We start from the raw sequence: 24,396 nt of genomic DNA, 5'->3' as shown, positions 1-24,396 counted from the left end.
TGCAGTGCATCTTGTAGATGGTAAACACGGCTGCCACTGTTTATTGGTGGTGGAGGGTTTGAATGTTTGTGGAAGGGGGAGAAATCAAGCAGGCTGCTTGGATGGTGTTGGGCTTCTTGAGTGTTGATGGAGCCGCACTCATCCAGGCAAGTGGAGAGTATTCCATTACACTCCTGACTTATGCCTTTTAGATGGTGGATAGGATTGGGGGCGGGGGATCAGGAGGTGAATTGTCACCGTAGGATTCCGAGTCTTTAACCTGCCCTCGTTGCTGCAGTATTAATGTGGCTAGTCCAGTTCAGTTTCTGATCATGGTAACCCCCTGGATGTTGATTGTGGGGAATTCAGAGATGGTAGTACCATTGAATGTCAAAGGGTGGTGGTTAGATCTTCTCTTGTAGGAGATGGTCATTGCCTGGCACTTGTGTGGTGCGAATGTAACTTGCCACTTGTCAGCCCAAGCCTGGATATTGTCCAGGTCTTGCTGCATCTGGGCACGGACTGCTTCATTTTCTGAGGAGTCACAAATGGTGCTGAACATTGTGCAGTCATCCGCAAACATCCCCACTTCTGACCTTATGATGGAAGGGAGATCACTGATGAAGCAGCTGAAGGCGATTGGGCCTCGGACACTACCCTGAGGAACTCCCGCAGTGATGTCTTGGGAGTTGAGCTGATTGACCTCCAATCACCACAACCATCTTCCTTTGTGCCAGGTATGACTCCAACCAGCGGAGAGTTTCCTGCTTGTTCCCATTGACTCCAGTTTAGCTAGGTCTCCTTGCTGCCATACTCGGTCAAATGCTGCCTTGATGTCAAGGGCAGTCACTCTGACCTCATCTCGGGCATTCAGCTCTTTTGTCCATGTTTGAACCAAGGCTGTAATGAGGTCAGGAGCTGAGTGACCCTGGCGGTACCCAAACTGAGCGTCCGTGAGCAGATCATTGCCGAGTAAGTACCGCTTGATAGAAGAATACTGTTGATGACTCCTTCCATCACTTTGCTGATGATGGAGAGTAGACTGATAGGGTGGTAATTGGCTGGGTTGGATTTGTCCTGTTTCTTTGTACAGGACACACCTGGTCAATTTTGCCAGGTAAATGCCAGTGTTGTAGTTGTACTGGAACAGCTTGGCTAGGGGTGCGGAAAGTTCTGGAGCACAAGTCTTCAGTATTATTGCTGGGATAGTGTCAGGGCCCATAGCCTTTGCTGTATCCAGTGCTTTCAGCCGTTTCTTTTTTTTTTAAATCATAGAATTTACAGTGCAGAAGGAGGCCATTTGGCCCATCGAGTCTGCACCAGCTCTTGGAAAGAGCACCCTACCCAAGGTCAACACCTCCATCCTATCCCCATAACCCAATAACCCCACCCAACACTAAGGGCAATTTTGGACACAAAGGGCAATTTATCATGGCCAATCCACCTAACCTGCACATCTTTGGACTGTGGGTGGAAACCGGAGCACCCGGAGGAAACCCACACACACACGGGGAAGATGTGCAGATTCTACACAGACAGTGACCCAAGCCGGAATCGAACCTGGTATCTTGATATCACGTGGAGTGAGCGAGTGAATTGGTTGAAGACAGACATCTGTGATGCTGGAGACCTCTGGAAGAGACCGAGATGGATCATCCACTTGGTACTTCTGGCTGAAGATTGTTGCGAATGCCTCAGCCTGGTCTTTGCACGTATGTGCAGGGCTCCTCCATTGAGGGTGGGGATATTTGTGGCGTTCCTCCTCCAGTGAGTTGTTTAATTGTCCACCACCATTCACAGCTGGATGTGGCAGGACTACAGAGCTTAGATTTGATGAGTTGTTGTGGAATTGCTTAGCTCTGTCTATTATCTGCTGCTTATGCTGTTTGGCATGTAAATAGTTTGATTAATTAAGGATAAACCTTTAGTTAGAAAAAGGGGATGCTGTGATATTATTTGCATAAACTTTAAAGGAAGCATATCTTAAACTACTGTCAATCATTACTATCTTGAGATTGGATATGATGCATTAATACCATGACCTGCAGGTGGGCAATCTGTAAGCAGCAGTGATCGAAGTCAGACATGTGCCTCGCAGCCTCCCAGTTAACTTATTTGAAGATAAGACCATATAAAGATGAAAAACCCACATTATTGTTTCACCAATCCTTGTTTATGATCAGTACGCTTACATTGAAGAAAAGCAGAATGTGAGAGAGGCCAATCATCTCACACCCACTGCTTTCTCCTGGACAACATTCAGACTTGGGTTGATAAGTGGCAAATAACATTCACACCATATAAGTGCCAGGCAATGATCTTCACCAATGAAGAAGAACTATCTACCATTGACATTAAATGGCATTGCCATTGCTAAATCCCCCGACATCAACATCCTGTGGATTACCATTGATCGAAAAATGAACTGGACCAACCATCTAAATTTGTGGCTACAAGAGCAAGTCAGAGTCAAATAATTCTGCAGTGAATAACTGATCTCCTGACTCCTAAACTGGTGCAGTGGAAGCAGTGCATACAATCGACAAGATGCATTACAACTATTCCCATAGGCTCCTTCATCAGCAGCTTTGCAACCCACACCTGTACTGACTTGAAGAATAAGAGCAGAAGGTACATAAGAACACCACCACCTACAAATTCCCCTCCAAGTCACAGGACATCCTGACTTGGAACATTGGGCGCGATTCTCCGACCCCCCACCGGGTTGGAGAATCGCCGGCGGCTGTCGTGAATCCCGCCCCCGCCGTGTCCCGAATTCTCCGCCATCAGAGATTCGGCGGGGGCGGGAATCGTGCCGCGCCGGTCAGTGAGAATCGTGCCAGTCGGCGGGCCCACCCCCGGCGATTCTCCGGCCCGCGATGGGCCGAAGTCCCGCCGCTGTCAACCGTCGCCAGCCGGCGTGGATTAGACCACCTTTTGAACGGCGAGACAAGGCGGCACGGGCAGGCTCCAGGGTCCTGGGGGGGGGGGGGGGCGCGGGGCGATCTGGCCCCCACGGTGGCCTGGCCTGCGATCGGGGCCCACCGATCCGCGGGCGGGCCTGTGCCGTGGGGGCACTCTTTTTCTTCCGCCTTCGCCATGGTCGTCACTATGGCGGAGGCGGAAGAGACCCCCTCCCCTGCGCATGCACGGGGATGCCGTGAGCGGCCGCTGACGATCCCGCGCATGCATCGCCTGGCGAAGTCCTTTCGCCGCCGGCTGGCGTGGCGCCAAAGGCCTTTCCCGCCAGCCGGCAGAGCGGAAACCGCTCCGGCGCGGGCCTAGTCCCTCAAGGTGAGGACTTGGCCTCTAACGGTGGGGAGAATTCCACGCCGTTTGCGGAGAATCCCGCCCACTATTACTTTCCTTCATTGTGACTGAGTCAAAATCCTGGAGCTCCCTCACTAACAGTATTTTTGAACTATCAACACCACATGAGCTGCAGTGATTTAAGAAGGTGGCTCACCATCTGCTATAATGGGCAATAAAGTCTGGTCTTGCCAGTGACACTCAATCACAGGGATGAATAAAAATGTACCTTGGCCATCAAAAAATCTAATGAAAAAAACTTGCAGTATGATATAAAAATAGTGCTTTTCACAAGTCAGGATAATCCAAAGCTTTGAAAGATAATGCCGCTCCTTCACTGTCACTAGGGCAACATCCTGGAACTCCCTTCCTAACAGCACAGTGGGTGCACCTACACCTCAAGGACTGCAGCAGTTCAAGAAGGCAACTCACCACCACCTTCTGAAGGGCAAGTAGGGATGTGCAATAAATGTTGGTCTACCCAGCGATGCCCACATCCCATAAATGAATTTTGAAAAGCAGTTGTTAAGTCATTTTGAAGTCCTGTGTGGAGTTTATACATTCTCCCCATGTCTATGTGGGTCACACCCCCACAACCCAAAGATGTGCAGGGTAGGTGGATTGCCCCTTAATTGGAAACTCTAAATTTATTTTTAAGTCATTTTGAAGTGTAATCAGTGCTGTAATGTGGAAAATGCGGCAGCCAAACTGTGTGCAGAAAAATCCCACTAAGAGCAACAAAACAAATGACCACATAATTTGTTTCAATTATGTTAGTTGAGGGATCAATATTAACCAGGACACCCAAAAATATCTCCCACTCTTCTGCAAATAGTTCCATGAGATCTTTTACGTACATCTGAGAGTGTAGATGGGGCCTTGCTTTAATCTCTCATCTGAAAGACGGCACTTCATACAGTGCATCACTTATTCAGTACGGCACTAAAACAGCAGCCTAGATTAGGTGCTCAAGTCTCTTGAAAGTCATAGAATTTACAGTGCAGAAGGAGGCCATTCGGCCCATCGAGTGTGCACCGGCTCTTGGAAAGAGCACCCTACCCAAGGTCAACACCTCCACCCTATCCCCATAACCCAGTAACCCCACCCAACACTAAGGGCAATTTTGGACACTAAGGGCAATTTAGCATGGCCAATCCACCCAACCTGCACATCTCTGGACTGTGCGAGGAAACCGGAGCACCCGGAGGAAACCCACGCACACACGGGGAGGATGTGCAGACTCCGCACAGACAGTGACCCAAGCCGGAATCGAACCTGGGACTCTGGAGCTGTGAAGCAATTGTGCTATCCACAATGCTATCGTGCTGTCCTTAAAATCTCGATGTTTGCAGACTTCCCATAACTCATCCAAGTAACCATTCTTATTTTAAGAGGCTACCAGTGAATGTCAGATGACTACATCGCAAAGGGGCACACTGGACTTAAACTCAATCCTGTTTACACAAATGTGTGCTCTGACAAGGTCAGTTGTTAAGAGATCAGTGAATTTAGCTATTTTTCCGTTGTAGCTCAGGGTACACTGGCCCATTCTGTGCTGAGCCAGATTACGTCAGCTTGGGCAGGCTTCTGCGTTCAGTCCAATAGTCTGACAGTATTCATTCCCTGTAAGCACAGGCTGAAGTAAAGAAAGATGCCTTCTGATGCTTGCTGAATTGCACCACAGTACAAGTTGGTCTTGAAATAAATTATAAAATTTGTGTCATGGGAAGCGAGAGAGGAAGTTACATTTCAAAAATAAAAAGATTAGAAAAATCTCTCCTGTAAATTGTAACAGTCTGATAAAAAAAAGGTAATCAGAGGCTAATTATCTGAAGCCCAGCAGGTAAGAAGTCACATCAGCGGATTAAGGCAAGCTAGCAGTGGGAAGTACGCCCTCCCTCGGTGAAAAGAAGAGTGGACGTGCATAACGCCATAATGGATGTACTACCCCCTGAGGCTGTAACTCATTATGGGGGCTTAAAGCTTAACGTACGCCATCAATTCCACCTAATACCTTCTTTACATTATCTGCCCAGCATGACTATTCAGCGGAGGTGAAGATGATTAACACCGAATAGGATCTCTGGTTTTCAAACTTTTCTCTGCAGCAGACCCCCTGTAAATATTGGCACCATCCCAAGGGCCCCCTGTCCTAACCTCCGAAAGAGCTATCCAAAGGAAACATAGTGTGGAAACCATTTTTATTACTAATCTGAAACAGAAAAGTTCAACGAACACTGCAAGAAATACAGAAATCTAATCACAGGTGGACCCAAATCAGATGACCTTGAAGATTCAACCGCAGAACAGACGCCTCTTGTGGATCTATGGAGAGTCTGGGAATCCTTGCCCTAAATCTGTATACATGCTAAATAAATTCATACAAAATTAACTATCCAAAGTTTTGATGAGATTCCATGCTCGAAGGAGAGTTTAGAGATGTAATGCTGTTGACATTGCCAAAAGCACACTAATAGTATAAATAACTTGACTTCTGAACAGCAGACTGCTGTGGGTATTGCCAGCTAATGTCAAGTTTCCAATTAAAAGGCAAAAGCACAGAAAGGTACAACGAGGATTAAAATCAGGGGGATGCTCGAAGTATATGGTGGAAACAACATATGAGGGTCAATGACCTTTTTTTGAAGACTGTTCCTCGGACCACACTAACCTTTCTATTTATAGTACCAAATTTTGACCACAGCTTGCTTGAGCATGCCCTAACAACGTGCTTTCGATCAGTCTCAAGTGAAAACCTCTCATTGAACTTTAATTTTGGTGATGCATCCCATCTGAAATGCTAACCTACATTTCTTTTAGATCTTACTGCTTTCAGTTTCCATTTCAGGTTTCCATTTTTTTCTAGTTTTCTCTTTATCACCAGCTAAAGCAGAGACCATGGAGTAAAGTGTCTCTTGGCCATGAAATGGTTGATAACATGGGACACAAGTATGAAATGAGTATTACAGTATAGTTATGCACACATCTTTAGCACTTTACAACACAATATCTAATCAAAAGCTAAGCCGTCAGTGTCCCTGCTGATATCATCTGTGGCAAGTGCACCCATCTCCAGCTCCTCAAAAAATGCGTTAGGGAACTGGAGCTGGAGCTGGATGAACTTTGGATCATTCGGGAGGCAGAGGTGGTTATAGATAGAAGCTTCAGGGATGTAGTTACTCCGAAGAATAAAGATTGATGGGTGACGGTGAGAGGGGCTGGGAGGAAGCAGTCAGTACAGGGACCCCCTGTGGTCGTTCCCCTTAGTAACAAGTATACCGCTTTGGATACTGTTTGGAGGGGAGAGACTTACCAGGGGTATGCCATGGGGTACAGGTCTCTGGCACAGAGTCTGTCCCTGTTGCTCAGAAGGGAAGGGGGGAGAGGAGTAGAGCATTAGTCATTGGAGACTCCATAGTTAGGGGGATAGATAGGAGATTCTGTGGGAGTGAGAGAGACTCTCGGTTGGTATGTCGCCTTCCAGGTGCCAGGGTCCGTGATGTCTCGGATCGTGTTTTGGGGATCCTTAAGGGGGAGGGGGAGCGGGCCTGGTGGCGGGACTGGGCGCCCCGATTGGGCTGGAGAAGCTGATCAAAGGGATAGGAAGCATGCAGGCGGGGAAGGCACCGGGGCCGGACGGATTCCCGGTCGAATTCTATAAAAAATATATGGACCTGTTGGGCCCGCTGTTAGTCAGGACCTTTAATGAGGCAAGGGAGGGGGGGCCTTGCCCCCGACGATGTCCCGGGCACTGATCTCCTTGATCCTGAAGCGGGACAAGGATCCCCTGCAATGTGGGTCTTACAGACCAATTTCCTTGCTAAATGTAGATGCCAAGGTGCTGGCGAAGGTCTTAGCTACGAGGATTGAGTGCCACAGATCATCCATGAAGACCAGACGAGGTTTGTGAAGGGGAGACAGTTGAACGCGAATGCGCGGAGGCTTTCGAACGTTATCATGATGCCGGCGAGGGAGGGGGAGGCGGAGATAGTGGTGGGGATGGACGCTGAGAAAGCCTTCGATAGGGTAGAGTGGGGGTACCTGTGGGAAGTGCTGAAGAGGTTCGGGTTTGGGGAGGGGTTTGTCAGGTGGGTTAGGCTGTTGTATGAGGTCCCGATGGCGAGTGTGGCCACAAATAGGAGGAGGTCAGAGTACTTTCGGTTGCACCGAGGGACGAGACAGGGGTGTCCCCTGTCCCCCCTGCTCTTCGCACTGGCGATTGAACCCCTGGCTATGGCACTGAGGCAGTCAAGGAACTGCAGGGGGTTGGTGCGGGGTGGGGAGGAGCATACGGTGTCGCTTTATGCGGACGACCTGCTGCTGTATGACTTTTCGGGGTACAAGCTCAATATGGGGAAGAGCGAGCTGTTCGTAGTTCAGCTAGGGGACCAGGAGAGGGAGATTAGCGAGCTCCCACTAAAAAGGGCGGAGAGGAGCTTCAGATATTTGGGGGTCCAGGTGGCCAGGAGCTGGGGGGCCCTGCATAGGCTTAACCTTACAAGGCTGGTGGAGCAAATGGAGGAGTTGTTCAAGAGGTGGGACGTGTTGCCGCTGTCCTTGGCGGGTAGGGTGCAGTTAATCAAAATGACGGTGCTCCCAAGGTTTTTGTTCCTGTTCCAGTGCCTCCCCGTGTTTATCCCGAAGGCTTTTCTCAGGCGGGTTAACAGGAGTATAATGGGGTTTGTGTGGGCGCGAGGGACTCCGAGGGTGAGAAGGGTGTTCCTGGAGCGGAGTAGAGATGGGGGGGGCTAGCGCTGTCCAACCTCTGTGGGTACTACTGGGCCGCCAATGCGACAATGGTGCGCAAGTGGGTGATGGAGGGGGAGGGGGCTGCATGGTAGAGGCTGGAGACGGCGTCCCGTGTGGGTACGAGTCTGGGGGCGCTGGCAACGGCGCCGCTGCCGCTCCCTTCAAGGAGGTATACCACGAGCCCAGTGGTGGTGGCGGCCCTCACAATTTGGGCGCAGTGGAGGCAGCATAGGGGGAAGTTGGGGCCTTGGCGTGGACCCCATTACAGGGGAACCACCGGTTCGCCCCAGGAAGAACAGGTGGAGGGTTTTCGGGGTGGCACAGGGCAGGGATACGAAAGTTGGGGGACCTGTTTGTGGATGGGAAGTTCGTGAGCTTGGGTGAGCTGGAGGAGAAATACGGGCTCCCCCCGGGGAACACCTTCAGGTACTTACAGGTAAGGGCGTTTGCCAGACGGCAGGTGGTGGAATTCCCGTGGCTACTGCCACACACAGTACAGGACAGGGTGCTCTCGGGGGGGGGGGGGGGGGGGGGGGGGGGGAGAGAGGGGAGTGGGGAAGATCTTGGAAACTTACCAGGTGATGCAGGAGGAGGAGGCCTCAGTGGTGGAGTTGAAAGGTAAGTGAGAGGAGGAGTTGGGAGAGGAGATCGAAGAGGGGACGTGGGCAGATGCCCTAGGGAGGGTGAATTCTTCCCTCTTCGTGCGCGAGGCTCAGCCTCATACAGTTTAAGGTGCTGCACAGGGCACACATGACCGGGACAAGGATGAGCCGGTTCTTTGGGGGTGCGGACAGGTGTGTTAGGTCCTCAGGGAGCCCAGCAAATCACACCCATATGTTCTGGGCATGCCCAGCGCTGGAGGAAGTTTGGAAGGGCGTGGCGAGGACAGTGTCGAGGGTGGTAGGATCCAGGGTCAGACCGGGCTGCGGACTCGCAATATTTGGGGTGGCAGAGGAGCCGGGAGTGCAGGAGGCGAAAGAGGCCGGAATTCTGGCCTTTGCGTCCCTGGTAGCCCGGCGAAGGATTCTCCTTCAGTGGAAAGATGCGAGGCCCCCAAGCGTGGAATCCTGGATCAGCGATATGGCAGGGTTCATTAAATTGGAGAGGGTGAAATTCGCCTTGAGAGGGTCGGTACAAGGGTTCTTTAGGCGGTGGCAACCGTTCTTAAGACTTTCTGGCAGAACGATAGACATTGGTCAATGGCAGGCAGCAGCTCGGGGGGGTGGGGGGGGGGGTCGGTTTACTTTATTTTTGTTTATGTTATTTACACTGGAGGGTCTGAGGGGGTGTATACACCTGTTGTGTTAAGTCGGGGTGTTAATGTTAATTTATTATTTATGTACAGGGGGGGGGGGGGGGGAGAAGGGGTTTGGGGGGTTGCTTTTTTAGATTGTGTTTTGTACTTAACCCTGTTGGGTTCTTTTTTCTTTCTCATTTTGTTATTGATATTTTATGAAAACCTTTAATAAAAATTTTTTTTTTTTTTTTTTTTTTTTTTAAAAGGGGGAGGGGGAGCAGCCCAAGTCGTGGTCCACATAGGTACCAACGACATAGGTAGGAAAAGGGATAGGGATGTAAGGCAGGAATTCAGGGAGCTAGGATGGAAACTTGATCTAGGACAAACAGAGTTATTATCTCTGTGTTGTTACCCGTGCCACGTGCTAGTGAAACGAGGAATAGGGAGAGAGAGGAGTTGAACACGTGGCTACAGGGATGGTGGAGGAGGGAGGGATTCAGATACCTGGATAATTGGGGCTCATCCTGGGGTAGGTGGGACCTCTCCAAACGGGATGGTCTACAAATGAACAAGAGGGGTACCAATATCCTGGGGGGGAAATTTGCTCATGCTCTTCAGGAGGGTTTAAACTAATTCAGCAGGGGGATGGGAACCTGAATTGTAGCTCCAGTATACAGGAGGTTGAGTGTAGTGAGGTCATGAGTTAGGTTTCAAAGTTGCAGGACTGTACCGGCAGGCAGGAAGGTGGTTTAAAGTGTGTCTTCTTCAATGCCAGGAGCATCCGGAATAAGGTGGGTGAACTTGCGGCATGGGTTGGTACCTGGGACTTCGATGTTGTGGCCATTTCGAAGACATGGATGGAGGAGGGACAAGAATGGTTGTTGCAGGTGCCGGGGTTTAGATATTTCAGTAAGCTCAAGGAAGGTGGTAAAAGAGGGGGAGGGGTGGCATTGTTAGTCAAGGACAGTATTACAGTGGCAGAAAGGACGTTTGATGAGGACTCGTCTACTGAGGTAGTATGGGCTGAGGTTAGAAACAGGAAAGGATAGTTCACCCTGTTAGGGGTTTTCTATAGGCCTCTGAAAAGTTCCAGAGATGTAGAGGGAAGGATTGCAAAGATGATTCTGGATAGGAGCGAAAGCAACAGGGCAGTTGTAATGGGGGACTTTAACTTTCCAAATATTGACTGGAAACACTATAGTTCGAGTACTTTAGATGGGTCCGTTTTTGTCCAAGGAGGGTTTCCTGACACAGTATGTAGATAGGCCAACGAGAGACGAGGCCATATTGGATTTGGTACTGGGAAATGAACCAGGACAGGTGTTAGATTTGGAGGTAGGTGAGCACTTTGGTGATAGCGACCACAATTCGATTACGTTTACTTAAGTGATGGAAAGGGATAGGTATATACCGCAGGGCAAGAGTTATATCTGGGGGAAAGGCAATTATGATGCGATGAGGCAAGACTTAGGATGCATCGGATGGAGAGGAAAGCTGCAGGGGATGGGCACAATGGATATGTGGAGCTTGTTCAAGGAACAGCTACTGCGTGTCCTTGATAAGTATGTACCTGTCAGGCAGGGAGGAAGTGGTCGAGCAAGGGAACCGTGGTTTACTAAAGCAGTTGAAACACTTGTCAAGAGGAAGAAGGAGGCTTATGTAAAGATGAGACATGAAGGTTCAGTTAGGGTGCTCGAGAGTTACAAGTTAGCTAGGAAGGACCTAAAGGGAGAGCTAAGAAGAGCCAGGAAGGGACATGAGAAGTCTTTGGTAGGTAGGATTAAGGATAACCCTAAAGCTTTCTATAGATATGTCAGGAATAAAAGAATGACTAGGGTAAAAGTAGGGCCAGTCAAGGACAGTAGTAGGAAGTTGTGCGTGGAGTCAGAGGAGATAGGAGAGGTGCTAAATGAATATTTTTCGTCAGTATTCACACAGGAAAAAGACAATGTTGTCGGTGAGAATATTGAGATTCAGGCTACTAGACTGGAAGGGCTTGAGGTTCATAAGGAGGAGGTGTTAGCAATTCTGGAAAGTGTGAAAATAGATATGTCCCCTGGGCCAGATGGGATTTATCCTAGGATTCTCTGGGAAGCTAGGGAGGAGATTGCTGAGCCTTTGGCTTTGATCTTTAAGTCATCTTTGTCTACAGGAATAGTGCCAGAAGACTGGAGGATCGCAAATGCTGTCCCCTTGTTCAAGAAGGGGAGTAGAGACAACCCCGGTAACTATAGACCAGAGAGCCTTACTTCTGTTTTGGGCAAAATCTTGGAAAGGTTCATAAGAGATAGGATGTATAATCATCGGGAAAGGAATAATTTGATTAGAGATAGTCAACACGGTTTTGTGAAGGGTAGGTCGTGCCTCACAAACCTTATTGGGTTCTTTGAGAAGGTGACCAAACAGGTGGATGATGGTAAAGCAGTTGATGTGGTGTATATGGATTTCAGTAAAGCACTTGATAAGGTTCCCCACGGTAGGCTACTGCAGAAAATACGGAGGCATGGGATTCAGGGTGATTTAGCAGTTTGGATCAGAAATTGGCTAGCTGAAAGAAGACAAAGGGTGGTGGTTGATGGGAAATGTTCAGACTGGAGTCCAGTTACTAGTGGTGTACCACAAGGATCTGTTTTAGGGCCACTGCTGTTTGTCATTTTTATAAATGACCTGGAGGAGGGCGTAGAAGGATGGACGAGTAAATTTGCAGATGACACTAAAGTTGGTGGAGTTGTGGACAGTGCAGAAGGATGTTACAAAATACAGAGGGACTTAGATAAGCTGCAGCGCTGGGCTGAGAGGTGGCAAATGGAGTTTAATGCAGAAAACTGTGAGGTGATTCATTTTGGAAGGAATAACAGGAAGACAGAGTACTGGGCTAATGGTAAGATTCTTGGTAGTGTGGATGAGCAGAGAGATCTCGGTGTCCATGTACATAGATCCCTGAAAGTTGCCACCCATGTTGAGAGGGTTGTTAAGAAGGCGTACGGTGTGTTAGCTTTTATTGGTAGAGGGATTGAGTTTCAGAGCCATGAGGTCATGTTGCAGCTGTACAAAACCCTGGTGCAATTCTGGACGCCGCATTATAGGAAGGATGTGGAAGCATTGGAAAGGGTGCAGAAGAGATTTACCAGAATGTTGCCTGGTATGGAGGGAAGATCTTATGAGGGAAGGCTGAGGGACTTGAGGCTGTTTTCGTTAGAGAGAAGAAGGTTAGGAGGTGACTTAATTGAGGCATACAAGATGATCAGAGGATTAGAAAGGGTGGACAGTGAGAGCCTTTTTCCTCGGATGGTGATGTCTAGCACGAGGGGACATAGCTTTAAATTGAGGGGAGATGGATATAGGACAGATGTCAGAGGTAGGTTCTTTACTCAGAGAGTAGTAAGGGCTTGGAATGCCCTGCCTGCAACAGTAGTGGACTCGCCAACACTAAGGGCATTCAAATGGTCATTGGATAGACATATGGACGATAAGGGAACAGTGTAGATGGGCTTTAGAGTGGTTTCACAGGTCGGTGCAACATCGAGGGCCGAAGGGCCTGTACTGCGCTGTAATGTTCTATGTTCTATGCTTGCATGAATTCATCCCAAACAAAAATTGAAATACACAGAATGGGAAGTCCAGACAATTCCAGTTCACATTGCATGAAATGATAGCTCCTCACATGAGATTCCCAATCAGTGCCAGGAGTTGTTAATTTGAAGGATAAAACAAGAGACTGTAAATGTTGGACTGTAATGGCAATGCCAAGACTGATCTGTGAAAAGCGTGGGTGAGAATGTTTTAAATGGGACAGTGGAATGCAGTTTGTTGAAAGGTTGTTCACATCTGAACTTGCATCCGCTTACATCAGAATTATTTTCTCCACCGACTAAGACAAATAGAAAATTTGTGAGGGCAGTTATATTTTGTTGACAATAGTGCCATTCTCCAGTACAAGCAATGCAGGAACACCAGGATCTTTTGTACCTTAATCAAACAAGCTCCTTTAGTTTTGCATCTGCAATTAGTGAATGAAGACGACAGAATCAATTTATGAATCTGTCTTTTTGTACAACTGAGGCAGTATGATAATTTCCTGGTTAGATGAGTGCATGTAACAAAGGTCCAAAATCAACTTGAGTAAGTCTAACGGACAGTAAAACTGTAACACAAGTGTCCACAGTGGTAGAACCATTAACTTAGACCAACTAAACATTACTTCACCAAAGAAATATTGTTGTGATTTGGTCACATGTTTGCAGTCACCATATATATCCCTTCCTATAATGAAGAATATCCTCTCTGCCACCCCTAGTTTTCATTGCATATAACAACTTTTCATCCCAACCGCCAAAATCCCCAAATGTTTCCCCCTCATGGGACTGATGCTGCAAAGGTAGTCTCAATTTTCTGTTTTCCATTTGTTTTAAAACATGGACCAAGTTGACAAGGCTACTTTTATGCACATCCTTGGTTGCCTTGAATGCTGTGATTGCTTTCACAACTGACTGATTGACTGACTGTTAATGCAAGCTAAAAACTAATGTAGGCCAATGCAGACTGGGTAGGGATACGAAGAACAAAGAAAGGTACAGCACAGGGTCAGGCCCTTCGGCCCCCCAAGCCTGCGCCGACCATGCTACCCGTCTAAACTAAAATTTTCTACACTTCCGGGGTCAGTATCCCTCTATTCCCATCTTATTCATTTATTTGTCAAGATGCCCCTTAAAACGTCACTATCGTCCCTGCTTCTACCACCTCCTCCGGCAGCGAGTTCCAGGCACCCACTACCATCTGTGTAAAAAAACTAGGAGGTTCACTTCCCTCTGGGATACTAGCAAACTTGTTGGGTTTGTACAATACTCCAACAGCTATCATGGTCATGGTGCTTTCTGGTACAAGCATACAAATGATCAGATTTATTGAATATTCATTTGCCATGGTGGCATTTATTAAACATGCAATTTCAAAATGACTAATCCAATACCATAACACTTACTATTGCACCACTAGTAGTAGTTTGTTATTTATGTCCATTATATGAGCCTGGACTGCAAGTCTAGGATATATTTAAATACTCATACTACATGCAATTTCTAGTAAGACTCACAATCAAGATGAGATTTTCTGGCTGACATCCCCTCTCAATCCTGGTCCACGATGGGCAGCTGCAACCTTCATGAAATCATCTAACTCAGAAGAGTCCAAATATCCAACTTAGGAACTTCCCAGTGTGAATTTTCTAGCTACTCCATGGCTAAACTTGCAGAGATATATGGGGAAATCCCTGGGGGCTAGAATCAAAGAATTCAATGAAGATGAATTCCTCAAATTCCTGTTTGCAAAATAGTTTTCAGTATATCCTAAGATGTCGCTGCTCATCTGTAGTCAGATACATAAACTGTAGCAACTTAAGACATCATAGACTCACTGTCTTAAAGGATTCTCAACTCCCTCCGGGTACTTTTCCCAATTAATGGAAATCTATCCTCCAGTTATCAACTCTTCTGCTAGTGGAAACAGTTTCTTCCCATCAACATTCTTCAAGATTTTGAACTTTTGATTAAATGCTAACTTAACCTCATCTATTCCAACAATCTCAGGTACTCTAGTCTCTACACTAGGTTAAAAGTTTCTCACCATTTCCATCAGGATCAGCCTCAAGTCCAGTGTAGATCTCCCGAACATTTTCAGGAGTAATCCAGACACCATCACCAAAACGTGTATGTGTCAAAACCTGTCATTAAAAATAAAGCCTTTGTTCAGAAACTATCGTTAACATGCTGTATAGTACTATATAACCAGGCGAGCAGGAAGTTATACAGGTACGGGAGTTCAAATTTGATGAGTGTACTATATAGCGGCATACTATTCTTTCTGACTGTAAAATCTAAAGGTAATAGGAGTCATTTCTAATATCTTCAAACTACCTGTTAATCTGGGTACCTGGTGTCTACATGTCTGGTTGCAATGCAGTGAATATCAGTCTCAATTCACACCATAAAATAAAACTGGCTAATATTAGCTTCAAATCACCAACATGCTCTCTTAAATTTTTTACTGCCTTGGTGCTGAGTTTCCCTCTTGGCCTAAATCTGAGTGGATGGGAGCGCTACTCAAACTGAGGAGAGAAGGCATCCTCCAAGTAAGTGATGGAAATAGTGTATTTTAACTGAGGATAGGAAATGTTTCATAGAGAGAGTAGATGAAGTGCTACTTTGGTGTCAATCATGAAGATGATGTCTGAAGCAGATAAATGTCAGAAGGATAATAGAACCATGGAGATGCCAAGTGGGAAGTGGACAGGATCCAGCAATTTTGGGGAATCATAGAATTTACAGTGCAGAAGGAGGCCATTCGGCCCATCGAGTCTGCACCGGCCCTTAGAAAGAGCACCCTAGCTAAGCCCACACCTCCACCCCTACCCCGCAACCCAGTAACCCCACCTAACCTCTTTGGACACTAAGGGCAATATAGCATAGCCAATCCACCTAAACCTGCACATCTTTGGACTGTGGGAGGAAACTGGAGTACCCGGAGGAAACCCACGCAGACACGGGGAGAAAGTGCAAACTCCACACAGACAGTGGCCCAAGCCGTGAATCGAACCTGGGACCCTGGAGCTGTAAAACAACTGTGCTAACCACTCTGTTACTGTGCCCCCCCCGCCTCCCCCCCCCCCAGGAAGGGTAAATCAGTAATGATCAGTAATACTCAACTAAAGACGGTCTATCTACAGTTTCCCACTTCATGTTCAGCAATAACGTGTAGATAATGATATTAAAGATAAAAAATATCCCAAGGACTTCACAAAACTGAAATTACACAAAAATTGAAATCAAGTCAAAAGGAGGCAATATTAGGAGGGATGACTAAAAGTTCAATGAAATAAGCAAATCGAAGGTTGTTTTAAAAAGAGGCAAAGGGAGGCACAGTGGTGCAGTGGTTAGCACTGCTGCCTCACGGCGCTGAGGATCCTGGTTTGATCTTGACCCCGGGTCACTGTCCGTGTGGAGTTTGCACATTCGCCTCGTGTCTGCGTGGGCCTCACCCCCACAACCCAAAAAGATGTGCAAGGTAGGTGGATTGGACACGATAAATTGCCCCTTAATTGGAAAAAAGAATTGGATACTCTAAATTTATATTTTTTAAAAAGAGGCAAGAGACAGAGCTAGATACGAGTGATAAATAAACTTGGGAAGGAAATTATGGGGCTTCAAGTTTAGGCATCTTCGGGCATGGCCACCAATGGCTTGGGAGTAAGGGTGAGGTCTGAGGAAGAGGTTCCAATTTTCACAAGTAATTAATTACTATTTTCTCTTCATATCAAGTTGAATAAAGGTGATAGACTTTCTGCTTGTTTACACTAGTAATGTCAGTGCAAGTGTAGCAAGCAATTAGTAAGTCAAATGGTATTAGCTTTTATTCCAAGGGAGTTGGACTCTAGAAGTAAGTAGTCATGCTGCAATCACACAGGGCTGCGATGAGACCAAAGCTGGGGTGCTGTGCACATAGTTTTGGTCTCCTTACCCAAGGAAGGATAATACTTGCCAAAAGGTGCAATGAAGGTTCATTACATTGGTCCCAGGTATTAGAGGGCGATGTGGAATAATTGAACCAATTTGGCCAATATTCTCTGGAGTTCAGAAGAATGAGAGATTACTTCATTGAAACATATAAAATTCTTAAGAGGTCTGGACAGGATAGATACCAAGTGGCTGTTTCCCCTGGCTAGACCTGTGGATCATAGTTTTTCAGGATAGTCAAGTTTATAAGGATAGAATGGGACAGTGGAACTGATATGGAAGTTCAGCCATGATTTTACTGCACCAGCATGCACATTTTATAAACTTTATATATTAAAAAATATTTAATTCACGAAGAAACTGACTAGCGTATACCAATGAAACCATTTAAATGGTTCAGTATAGTTTTTCTTTTTAAATAAAAAGTTATTTTTAGTGATTCTCAAAATCATATTGAGTGTACCCATGCCACTTGGACTGCCGCAGTTCAAGAAGGCAGCTCATCGCCACCTTTGCAAAAGCAATTATGGATGGGCAATAAATATTGGCCTTGCCAGCGCCACTAACATCCCAAGGATAAATAAAAACAAAAAGGCTGGACACCTTTATTAAAATGCTCACTTTTGATGATAAACTCATTTTTTGCTTCATTAATAAAACTACATCAGGTAACCACTTTCCATCAACAAAGAATTCTTCATGGAAAGAAGAAAGCAATAAATACATCCTATTATGATCCCCAATTCTGCAAGTCCATACAGGTTTTTATGTTTGTGATTTGAGCAGAAACTTGAACGGTAACGTAACCATTGCAACATCAAGCATGTTTTGGGCCCAATTTCCCGATTGCACCCCAAGTGGAAATCCTACCCCAAGATGTTTAACTTTGGGGATGCTGTCAAGCATAATGACTTCCCAGTCAATTTCTCCTGATGATTAACAGCTACCTGCTTCAGAATCTACAGTCTCTCCCTTTGCTGACAAATTTATACAGTACTTCAATTTAATCTAAACATTTGTACTGCTTCCTTTTTCCCCACTGATTTGATTAATAGAGGATGCTATTAGTTGTACTGCAGCCATGAGATTTTCAAAAACTGACATCATTCTGGGGAATAATTCACCCAAGAAGAAATTTGCCTTATTTATGCAAGATTTATATTTATAATTCTGAAGTTCCAAACACGAGGACCCATCTTGTAGCAGAATTATATAAATATTACAATGGTACATCGTAGATTTTGAAAACATAGGCCTGACTCGTGATAAAGTCTCCCTGTGTGTTCCTGTTACAAAGTTCTTTGTAAAACAGATTTGACCAGTGCCAATACTATTCCAACAAGCCTAAATGGCAAGTTTGCTTGGGAGTCCACAGCATTGCTGATGTGGAAAATGGAAAAATATTAGAATAGTTGGTCGGGAATTCCTGTGAGATTCAGGCATTGTGGAGAGAGAACTTTACCTCGTACCTATCAATGTTGTACCTAATCTGGCGGTACGTAATGCTGACCCTCACTACTCCCAGCACAAGCCTGCATAATGACAAGCAAAAATTCACCAATACCTTGAAGCCATAAATTAATTTAAGAGCCATAATATCTACAGAACAGTCCTTAAGTAACATTAAATACCTCTTTCATCTGTAGCTGCCCATCCTGATTGTAGTCAAGTAAGTTGAAGATTTCCTCCTTGCTGATATCCATCTCATCGATGATCTCCTGCTGAAGGTCAGACGGCATGATCTGGCTCTCCTGGAGACCCTTCAACTTTGCTAGATGGATGACCAGTTTACATTCTTCTTCTGAAAGGAAGTTAGCAATTTCTGACGGAAAAACAATAAATGAAATGTAAATAACTGGGAATACAAACATTTATAATATGCAGAAGAAATATCAGAAAGCTACAACTACATCATTGCCTACACTTGATCATTTAAGGGCATCAATTCAAATAGTTCTTCAGAGAATTGAACCCATAATCTAGTCTGGATTTTTCAATGCAAGACTGAGTACATTACTGCAATGATCACACATGGCTGTGAAATGCTTGGGACATTTCGGAGGCTGTGTAAAGTGTAAAATTAGGCATAAAGTGAAAATTCTGGTGCGTCAAGGCCCTGTTTATAAAACTCCCAAATTCTGTGGCCTTTTTGTGCATTACTGATGAAGACTCGATTTCTTGAAATTATATATTTGAACCAGGTGTCTTTGTTCCTCCACAGTCTTCACTGTTTCCTGAATAAGAGTCTATTCCACAGGCCCAGCCTAATGTTTTGAGACAGGAATATAAATCCTACCACAAAAGCAGAAGGAATTTAAATTAATTTAATTAATAAATCTGGGGTAAAAAGCCAATATCAGTAGAGGGGGCAGTGCAGTAGTATGCAGGATGGTATATGGGGAGATGGTCGCTGGACTATTAACCCAGAGGACGCTTCGGTGGCAAAAATAGGAAGGCAGATTATTATTTAAATGGGTGCAAATTGAGAGAGGTGGATACTCAGTGAGACCCTGGTGTCCTCGTGCATCAGTCACTGAGAGCAAGTATGCAATTATAGGTAGACAGTAATGAAGGCAAATAGTATGTTGACCTTCATGGCGAGAGGATTTGAGTATAGGAAAAGGGATGTTTTACTGCAATTGTACAGGGCATTGGTGAGGCCACACCTGGAGTATTGTGCACAGTTTTGGTGTCCTTATCTGAGGAAGGATGTTCTTAAGACCATAAGACATAGGAGCGGAAGTAAGGCCATTCGGCCCATCGAGTCCACTCCACCATTCAATCATGGATGATTTCAACTCCATTTACCCGCTCTTGCTCCATAGCCCTTAATTCCTCGAAAAATCAAGAATTTATCAACTTCTGTCTCAAAAGACACTCAACGTCCCGGCCTCCACCGCCCTCTGTGGCAATGAATTCCACAGACCCACCACTCTCTGGCTGAAGAAATTTCTCCTCATCTCTGTTCTAAAGTGACTTTTATTCTAAGGCTGTGCCCCCGGGTCCTAGTCTCCCCTGCTAATGGAAACAACTTCCCTACGTCCACCCTATCTAAGCCATTCATTATCTTGTAAGTTTCTATTAGATCTCCCCTCAACCTCCTAAACTCCAATGAATATAATCCCAGGATCCTCAGACGTTCATCGTATGTTAGGCCTACCATTCCTGGGATCATCCGTGTGAATCTCCGCTGGACCCGCTCCAGTGCCAGTATGTCCTTCCTGAGGTGTGGGGCCCAAAATTGCTCACAGTATTCTAAATGGGGCCTAACTAATGCTTTATAAAGCTTCAGAAGTACATCCCTGCTTTTATATTCCAAGCCTCTTGAGATAAATGACAACATTGCATTTGCTTTCTTAATTACGGACTCAACCTGCAAGTTTACCTTTAGAGAATCCTGGACTAGGACTCCCAAGTCCCTTTGCACTTCAGCATTATGAATTTTGTCACCGTTTAGAAAATAGTCCATGCCTCTATTCTTTTTTCCAAAGTGCAAGACCTCGCACTTGCCCACGTTGAATTTCATCAGCCATTTCTTGGACCACTCTCCTAAACGGTCTAAATTTTTCTGCAGCTTCCCCACCTCCTCCATACTACCTGCCCCTCCACCTATCTTTGTATCATCGGCAAACTTAGCCAGAATGCCCCCAGTCCCGTCATCTAGATCGTTAATATATAAAGAGAACAGCTGTGGCCCCAATACTGAACCCTGCGGGACACCACTCGTCACCGGTTGCCATTCCGAAAAAGAACCTTTTATCCCAATTTTCTGCCTTCTGCCTGACAGCCAATTGTCAATCCATGTTAGTATCTTGCCTCGAATACCATGGGTCCTTATTTTACTCAGCAGTCTCCCGTGAGGCACCTTATCAAAGGCCTTTTGGAAGTCAAGATAGATAACATCCATTGGCTCTCCTTGGTCTAACCTATTTGTTATCTCTTCAAAGAACTCTAACAGGTTTGTCAGGCACGATCTCCCCTTATAAATCCATGCTGACTTGTCCTAATCCGACCCTGCACTTCCAAGAATTTAGAAATCTCACCCTTAACAATGGATTCTAGAATCTTGCCAACAACTGAGGTTAGGCTAATTGGCCTATAATTTCCCATCTTTTTCCTTGTTCCCTTCTTGAACAGGGGGGTTACAACAGCGATTTTCCAATCCTCTGGGACTTTCCCTGACTCCAGTGACTTTTGAAAGATCATAACTAACGCCTCCACTATTTCTTCAGCTATCTTGCTCTGGAGGGAGTGAAGCGAAGGTTTATCTGGCTGATTCCTGGGATGACGGGACTGTCATATGAGGAGAGACTAAATCGATTAGGATTATATTCATTGGAATTTAGAAGAGCGAGAGGGGATCTCATAGAAACTTATAACATTCTAACAGAATTAGACAGGGTAAATTCATAAAGAATGTTTCTGATGGTGGGGGTCCAGAACCAAAACAAAGAACAAAGAACAAAGAACAAAGAAATGTACAGCACAGGAACAGGCCCTTCGGCCCTCCAAGCCCGTGCCGACCATACTGCCCGACTAAACTACAATCTTCTACACTTCCTGGGTCCGTATCCTTCTATTCCCATCCTATTCATATATTTGTCAAGATGCCCCTTAAATGTCCCTATCGTCCCTGCCTCCACTACCTCCTCCGGTAGTGAGTTCCAGGCACCCACTACCCTCTGCGTAAAAAACTTGCCTCGTACATCTACTCTAAACTTTGCCCCTCTCACCTTAAACCTATGCCCCCTAGTAATTGACCCCTCTACCCTGGGGAAAAGCCTCTGACTATCCACTCTGTCTATGCCCCTCATAATTTTGTATACCTCTATCAGGTCGCCCCTCAACCTCCTTCGTTCCAGTGAGAACAAACCGAGTTTATTCAATCGCTCCTCATAGCTTATGCCCTCCATACCAGGCAACATTCTGGTAAATCTCTTCTGCACCCTCTCTAAAGCCTCCACATCCTTCTGGTAGTGTGGCGACCAGAATTGAACACTATACTCCAAGTGTGGCCTAACTAAGGTTCTATACAGCTGCAACATGACTTGCCAATTCTTATACTCAATGCCCCGGCCAATGAAGGCAAGCATGCCGTATGCCTTCTTGACTACCTTCTCCACCTGTGTAGCCCCTTTCAGTGATCTGTGGACCTGTACTCCTAGATCTCTTTGACTTTCAATACTCTTGAGGGTTCTACCATTCACTGTATATTCCCTACCTGCATTAGCCCTTCCAAAATGCATTACCTCACATTTGTCCAGGTTAAACTCCATCTGCCATCTCTCCGCCCAAGTCTCCAGACAATCTAAATCCTGCTGTATCCTCAGACAGTCCTCATCGCTATCCGCAATTCCACCAACCTTTGTGTCGTCTGCAAACTTACTAATCAGACCAGTTACATTTTCCTCCAAATCATTTATATATACTACAAAGAGCAAAGGTCCCAGCACTGATCCCTGTGGAACACCACTGGTCACAGCCCTCCAATTAGAAAAGCATCCCTCCATTGCTACCCTCTGCCTTCTATGGCCTAGCCAGTTCTGTATCCACCTTGCCAGTTCACCCCTGATCCCGTGTGACTTCACCTTTTGTACTAGTCTACCATGAGGGACCTTGTCAAAGGCCTTACTGAAGTCCATATAGACAACATCTACTGCCCTACCTGCATCAATCATCTTAGTGACCTCCTCGAAAAACTCGATCAAGTTAGTGAGACACGACCTCCCCTTCACAAAACCGTGCTGCCTCTCACTAATACGTCCATTTGCTTCCAAATGGGAGTAGATCCTGTCTCGAAGAATTCTCTCCAGTAATTTCCCTACCACTGAAGTAAGGCTCACCGGCCTGTAGTTCCCGGGATTATCCCTGCCACCCTTCTTAAACAGAGGAACAACATTGGCTATTCTCCAGTCCTCCGGGACATCCCCTGAAGACAGCGAGGATCCAAAGATTTCTGTCAAGGCCTCAGCAATTTCCTCTCCAGCCTCCTTCAGTATTCTGGGGTAGATCCCATCCGGCCCTGGGGACTTATCTACCTTAATATTTTTTAAGACACCCAACACCTCGTCTTTTTGGATCACAATGTGACCCAGGCTATCTACACCCCCTTCTCCAGACTCAACATCTACCAATTCCTTCTCTTTGGTGAATACTGATGCAAAGTATTCATTTAGTACCTCGCCCATTTCCTCTGGCTCCACACATAGATTCCCTTGCCTATCCTTCAGTGGGCCAACCCTTTCCCTGGCTACCCTCTTGCTTTTTATGTAAGTGTAAAAAGCCTTGGGATTTTCCTTAACCCTATTTGCCAATGACTTTTCATGACCCCTTCTAGCCCTCCTGACTCCCTGCTTAAGTTCCTTCCTACTTTCCTTATATGCCACACAGGCTTCGTCTGTTCCCAGCCTTTTAGCCCTGACAAATGCCTCCTTTTTCTTTTTGACGAGGCCTACAATATCATTCGTCATCCAAGGTTCCCGAAAATTGCCGTATTTGTCTTTCTTCCTCACAGGAACATGCCTGTCCTGTATTCCTATCAACTGACACTTGAAAGCCTCCCACATGTCAGATGTTGATTTGCCCTCAAACATCCGCCCCCAATCTATGCTCTTCAGTTCCCGCCTAATATTGTTATAATTAGCCTTCCCCCAATTTAGCACATTCATCCTCGGACCACTCTTATCCTTGTCCACCAGTACTTTAAAACTTACTGAATTGTGGTCACTGTTACCGAAATGCTCCCCTACTGAAACATCTACCACCTGGCCGGGCTCATTCCCCAATACCAGGTCCAGTACCGCCTCTTCCCTAGTTGGACTGTTTACATATTGTTTTAAGAAGCCCTCCTGGATGCTCCTTACAAACTCTGCCCCGTCTAAGCCCCTGGCACTAAGTGAGTCCCAGTCAATATTGGGGAAGTTGAAGTCTCCCATCACCACAACCCTGTTGTTTTTACTCTTTTCCAAAATCTGTCTACCTATCTGCTCCTCTATCTCCCGCTGGCTGTTGGGAGGCCTGTAGTATACCCCCAACATTGTGACTGCACCCTTCTTATTCCTGATCTCTACCCATATAGCCTCACTGCCCTCTGAGGTGTCCTCTCGCTGTATAGCTGTGATACTCTCCTGAACAAGTAGCGCAACTCCGCCTCCCCTTTTACATCCCCCTCTATCCCGCCTGAAACATCTAAATCCTGGAACGTTTAGCTGCCAATCCTGCCCTTCCCTCAACCAGGTCTCTGTAATGGCAACAACATCATAGTTCCAAGTACTAATCCAAGCTCTAAGTTCATCTGCCTTACCCGTAATGCTCCTTGCATTAAAACATATGCACTTCAGGCCACCAGACCCGCTGTGTTCAGCAACTTCTCCCCGTCTGCTCTGCCTCAGAGCCACACTGTCCATATTCCCTAGTTCTCCCTCAACGCTCTCACCTTCTGACCTATTGCTCCCGTGCCCACCCCCCTGCCATACTAGTTTAAACCCTCCCGTGTGACACTAGCAAATCTCGCGGCCAGGATATTTATGCCTCTCCGGTTTAGATGCAACCCGTCCATCTTATACAGGTCACACCTGCCCCGGAAGAGCTCCCAGTGGTCCAGATAACCGAAAC

General features: G+C 46.2%; 1 protein-coding gene across 1 annotated transcript in view; it reads right to left on the bottom strand.

Annotated features, from left to right (window-relative positions):
• The window catches only part of LOC140388585 (transmembrane prolyl 4-hydroxylase-like), a 101,263-nt gene that overhangs the window by 29,978 nt on the left and 46,889 nt on the right, over positions 1-24,396 (bottom strand). Inside the window, 2 exon segments of the mRNA XM_072473008.1 lie at positions 14,897-14,993; positions 18,414-18,604. Coding sequence (XP_072329109.1) covers positions 14,897-14,993; positions 18,414-18,604 — 288 coding nt within the window.

The sequence above is a fragment of the Scyliorhinus torazame genome, chromosome 13 (assembly GCF_047496885.1).
Source record: "Scyliorhinus torazame isolate Kashiwa2021f chromosome 13, sScyTor2.1, whole genome shotgun sequence".
NCBI lineage: Eukaryota > Metazoa > Chordata > Chondrichthyes > Carcharhiniformes > Scyliorhinidae > Scyliorhinus > Scyliorhinus torazame.
The sequence above is the reverse complement of the archived record's forward strand: the minus strand, read 5'-3'. Positions and strand labels throughout refer to the sequence as shown.